Raw genomic sequence first — 6000 nt, 5'->3', positions numbered from 1 at the left:
TGTTTAATATCAATATCGAGGGTAAACTATATATTTTATCTTTCTTTTCATGGGTATTTAGCTATAAAACCATGCAAGAAGACAGCCTGCTTCATCTCAAATATAGTACCTACTTGAAACTCACATGAAAGCAATACGATTTGAGTACCTAATATTTAACTTTTCTACCCTTGAAAATGCTACTAAAAGAGATCACATATATGGAGAAAAGGACATAAATGGTCCCTTAACTATGAGAGTAGGTTCAAAATAGCCCCTTAACTATGCACTTAACAGTTTTAGTCCTTTATGTTTGCCACAAGTTAACAAAAATGGTCCCTTAACTATGAGGGTTGATTAAAAATAGTCCCTTAAGTATGCACTTAACAGTTTTGATCCGTTAAGTTCGCCAAAAGTTAACACTTTTAGTCTCCGATAAAATATTCATCAGACTCTGTTTGTTAGATTTGACGAGATCTATGAAAAAAAAAAAATAGCGATAACTCACATTTAGAGGTACACATTACTAAAGAAAAGACCAAATATCTCGGGACAAAACCGACGGACATTAGTCCGTTATAGGGAAAAACCAACAGACTTGATAATGTCATAAAATAATGTCTCGAAACACAAAGACCGACGGACTCTGTCGAAAAAGACCAAATTCCTTGGTTTTAGTCCTTAATTTCTTAAAACCGAAATACAGTAAAAACAAATAAAGGTGTAAGAAAGTAGGAGCTGGAATAGGCTGACATACATCATGTGCTATGACACAATTTCCCCTAAATTACCAATTTTCCATCAACAAACTTCCTTCTACCTTAAAAAAAATCAGGGAAGAAATAAGTTGACATGTATATTTGTTGGTAATTGTAGTATTTGGGCTAGTTTGCGTGTACCTAAATAGGTATCAAGTAACTCCATTCATCAAAACGAGAAGAAATCTCGTAAGGTTTGTTGTCTTCACTGCTATATTGACATGTATAGTTGTTGAAAGTGTAGAATACTATTCGGATTTAATTTAAATTGGATCATTCTCGTTTCTTATTTCCTTGTTTCAGTGTTAACAATGTTTGGAGAGAGATAAAAAAGAACTTGTAGAGTAGTACTATACGTACTTACATTTTTGCTTCTTCTACGTAACTTTTAGATTTAAAATTTTGTAAATCAATATTCATATTGCGTCATTATTAGATTTTGTTTGATTCATCTTGCAAACACCGCACATTGTCCCACTGATCCGAAAATCCTCCTAGCCCACACCAGCCAACATCCCACACAATCATAGTACTATTGCACACAAGATGTTTTCAGGTTTACACCTTAAGAAGAAAGAAATTTTTCCACCCTCTTCTAATTTTGCCAAAAATAAAGAGTTCATGTTCTGTGTATTCATAGTACAATTTTTTATTTCTTTTTATATTAACAAGCTTGACAAGATAACTTAGAAAAAAAATACAATAATATGATATAAACTGCTAGTATATTACACTTGATAATGTAAAAAATACTGATTAAATTACACATTAATAATGCAAAAATTCCTTCTTCCAACATTCAACCATGTACCAAAATTATATGAGAGAGACTTCAATACTTGTGTGCAAAAACACGAGTCCTTGTAACATAAACACTAGCCATTTTTCTGAGTAAATCTCACTTTACCCCCCTAACATTTAAGGGTTGGAAATGATACCCCCCTCACATATTGAATGAGAACAATAACCCTTTTATCCAATATTTTCCGGTGAGAATAAGTAAAACTAGCCATTAAAATGAGATTTAATTTTATTAAATCTTACCTATATTTTTCTCTATATGTCCAAATTTTGTGTTTTAATTTTAATTGTTAATATATATATATATATTAGCCATTGAAATGAGATTTAATCTTTGTTAAATCTTACCTATATTTTTTCTTTGGAAAATATTGAATAGGGGGGTTATCATTCTCATTCAATATGTGAGGAGAGTATTCTTTCCCAACCCTTAAATGTTAGGGGGATGAAGTGGGATTCACTCCATTTTTCTAGATATATATATATATTAGCCATTAAAATGAGATAGATAGATATATATATATTAGCCATTAAAATGAGATGTAATCTTTGTTAAATCTTACCTATATTTTTTCTTTGGAAAATATTGAATAGGGGGGGTTATTGTTCCCATTCAATATGTGAAGGGAGTATTCTTTCCCAACCCTTAAATGTTAGGGGGATGAAGTGGGATTCACTCCATTTTTCTAGGTAAAGCATTTGTATATTTCTACATATTGCACCACCTTCTCATTTAGCCCAGACGTGCCAGAGCAGCTTGACATGGTCATAGCTACTCTTAAAGAGCTTCAATATACACGAATAACTTAACAAAAATTGAATATACCAGTCACATTCATATAGTAGTCCTGATAAAAGTTTTTATCAGCTCGCCAATCAAAATTATGACAAGCTAGTAAGCTGCAAAATGGTCAAAGAAATCTCTAAATCAGCATCCGGTCAGAGCTTTACTAAGTGCTACAGTAAAAGTTACAGAATGCTATATTACCAGAAATCTCGACTTCAAGCTTTATTAAAGGCTATCTCTCTGTGGTATCTTGCTATTATAGGACCTATGTGACTTAGAAGATATGATTTCTTAACGAAAATGGTATGGCAATTAGTTCATCTTGTTTAACTTTTCGATAATCGAAGGGAGATTTTTCATTAGCCAAAGTCTCTCCCCTCTTTCTCTTGATACCTACACAGCAGTTACACTTCGAACAGTTCAGCTCTCAAAGTTCTCTGGTTTTAACATAACCAGAGATCGGAAATTTCTGAAGAGCACAAATGGATAGAAGCACAACTCTTTCCTTCATTTTACAATTTATACAAAAGTAACTACCTTAATTTAGCTTCACTGCACATTTTCACTTGACAGAACTGTATAAACATGAATCCGAAAAGATCAACTAAGAATATAAGGATTTCCAAATATAGAACCTGGAGTTTGATACTTGTATCCCCAGCCTGAAAGTTCATCTCATTGAAGTGGACATTCCATATCAGTTGAGACTCATAACTGCTTTAACACCACTCAGGCATTTTAAGAACCAATAATCTAAAAGAATCGTTTCAGAATCAGAAACGAATTGACGAGAAATCCAATGCAATCATAGTCAGTCGCAAAAGGATACTCCTAAAACAAAACTAGGACTAGGTAAAGAAACCATATTCATTTCCTTGACAACCTGGAGACAGATCAACCTGTGCCAACAACTAACAATGAAAGAAAACAAATCCACCCATTTGGTAAAAGTCACTCCAACTTATCTAAGTACTCAACCTTTTATATAACTCTGTTTTATCAAGACATAATCCAACTTCTATTTTTGGACCTAGAGTGATTTGTTTAATTGAGCTTAAGTTGCAGAACATACATCTAATTGAGAATGCAAGCAAGCTTGGGGATTCAGCCTACCATATTTAAAAGAAAATAGAATAAAAGAAGCACAAAACAGGATTTTGAAGAAGCACAAAACACAAGATTAACCAAATATACTCCATATCCATAAAGCAAAACTAAATGTCACCAGTTGACTGTAAATAAGTACACACAACTCTATCATCTAAGAGAGACGGTGTAACAAAGTTGGACAACATAGTCTGAAAATTAAAACTAAAATGTATTGAGCAGCTCACACATTAATCAAAAATAGCGAGCTTCTGGTACTCTTCACCAGAAATGGCAAGCTCCATAACTTCCACAGGATTAACGATTCCACCACCCTCCAAAAACATGGTCAACAGATTCTTTGAAAACCCGCTCACAAGTGCTACACCACTCTGCTTTTCCAAAACCGGGGTCGATCTTGAATCTCGAAGGTTCCAAAACACAATCTCAGGCACAGTTTTGTATCCTTTCTCTGAGAACTTCCGTTGTATTGCCTGATAGTCCGTCTCCCATGCATTTTCTGATGCCTGATCGAATTCCATATCGCTGAACACAAATATCCTCTTTATCATTTGGTCCTCACTTAGATTTCCTTGTACTGCCACTTCCAAAATCCTATCAAACACTTTCTGGAAGTTTGTGTTCATACCCCAGTCCATATTTCTAACAAATTCGGTCTTCTCTTTTAGAGTATCACCTTCAACTTTCTGCAGTTCAGGTGACTCACTGAATGTGATCAGTTTTCCCTTCCACGGTTCCTCACTCAATTCCGAAACCAAGACACCAAGCGCCACGGAAACCTCCATCGGGATCCCACTCATACTCCCCGAAACATCACATACCGCGATACAATCACTTAATTTCCCTTTCTTACAAAGATCATCAACCATTCTTTTCCACTGAAGTTCAGCTACTTCTCCACCATCTCCATCGTTCAACGCCCCAATAATCTCATGAGGCAACAACGCTCCCGCTGCAATTTTCGCCTTCCCTGACTTCACATCCTCAAGATACTCATTAAACCTTTCTTGATCATGTTTCAAAAACAGTTCTTTATAGTTCTTCATAGCCACCGACGCCACCCTATTATAGGGCAATGAATTCCACTTATTAGCACTCATATACACCTCTGGCAACTCTAACGCCTTATGTAAAGGCACAAGAACCTCTTTTCTCAATCTATTTCTCACCCTATAAGCATAATGTACCTCTTCTACTCCATCATATTCACTATAACTCTCCCTAGGAAAAATCTTTTTCGCAATGCTCTCACACATCAACGTCGCCTTATCATACGACGAATCAACAGTTGGACACCATTTAGCAGCCAAACTAATCTCATTAACCTTACCCGAATTCAACTTTTCCAAATCAGCCCTCAAAAGCTCGGTAAAAAAATCCGATATCTTATCATGTAAAAGCCTGTAATGTTCATCAGAATAGTATTTTTCTAACGCTTTTTTCGCCTTCTCTTTCTCTTTTTCCTTCCTTAAACCCCTAGCTTTCTCTTGTTCTACCTTAATTTCTTCATTCAATTCATCCAAACTTTTTTTAATTTTCACTTTTTTACCTTCAGGCCTATTTACCCTTTTAAATCTACCACGACCACGAGTTCTTGATTTTTCTCTATCTTCTTTCTCTTTTTTCCTTATAAAAGGACCTTCCATAATTCGATACAAAATCTCAAGAAAATCTTTAAAATAACCAAAATCAGCAATTGCCTGAACATTACAAGCAAGGGTTTTAGGGTGTGTATAATGTAACCAAAAAGCAGCTGTATAAAACCCTTCTTTATCAGACTTACCTGTCCCTCTAACACCTCTAAGATTACAAATTAATTTGAGTGCTGTTAAAGGATTATGAGCCCAAGCTAATTCTAGTCGGCTAATCAGGTCGTCTGGTGACGTGTCAGGAACCACATGAAAGAAGAAATCTAAACAAGGGTTGCCTGATGATATGAATGTTGATGAGTTGTTTTCTGTTAAACCTTTTAAGGGCAAGTTTGAAAGATCAAAATTTGTGATTTGATTAGATATGGGGGTTAAGGGATCTTGATTAAGGGTGGTTAATGGTGGGTCATGGTGGAGGGATGGTGGACCAACTAGTAAAGTTGTTGACATTTTTGGGAAATGAACTGTGTGATTAAACGGCGAAAATGGTGGAGTGGTGTTTATAACATTAATTTTGTGCAGTGAGAAGTTAACACGTTGTTGTGTTTTGTGACAACTAGGAAAGGGAAATAAAATACTAGTGTAACACGTTTTTGACACGTTCTATGTGAACTGAAAATGAAGGACTGGTATTTTATACAGCTATGAGTTTGCTTCGGCACCAAGAATTTCAGTGCGGGGGGGGGGGGGGGGGGGGGGGACTAGCGAGGGGAAGTTGGCCCGGGGAAAAGGAAGGGGGGGGGGGGGGGTGGAGGAGATGGATTATGATAATTAGAGGTGGGCACAGTTTGGGCCAACTCGAAATTCAAATTGAAATTTGAACTTTTAAATATTTGGTTTGGATATTTGGATTATGGATTAAACTTCGGATTTTATTTTTAAAATTTATGGATTTCGGATTGGATATGGATTTAGTACT

The 6000-nt window shown here is 35.6% G+C and overlaps 1 protein-coding gene across 1 annotated transcript; it reads right to left on the bottom strand.

Moving 5' to 3' along the window:
- Positions 1 to 3505: 3505 nt before the first annotated feature.
- Positions 3506 to 5681, bottom strand: LOC132608931 (uncharacterized). The gene has a single exon (XM_060322731.1). The coding sequence runs from the start codon at positions 5529 to 5531 to the stop codon at positions 3663 to 3665; it is 1869 nt and encodes a 622-aa protein (XP_060178714.1). The 5' UTR covers positions 5532 to 5681; the 3' UTR covers positions 3506 to 3662.
- Between the last annotated feature and the right edge of the window lie 319 nt (positions 5682 to 6000).

The sequence above is a fragment of the Lycium barbarum genome, chromosome 9 (genome assembly GCF_019175385.1).
Source record: "Lycium barbarum isolate Lr01 chromosome 9, ASM1917538v2, whole genome shotgun sequence".
Classification (NCBI taxonomy): domain Eukaryota; kingdom Viridiplantae; phylum Streptophyta; class Magnoliopsida; order Solanales; family Solanaceae; genus Lycium; species Lycium barbarum.
The sequence above is the reverse complement of the archived record's forward strand: the minus strand, read 5'-3'. Positions and strand labels throughout refer to the sequence as shown.

Excerpts from the sequence above, each read along its gene's own strand:
- LOC132608931 (XM_060322731.1), bottom strand. The coding sequence starts at position 5,531 with ATGTCAACAACTTTACTAGTTGGTCCACCATCCCTCCACCATGACCCA.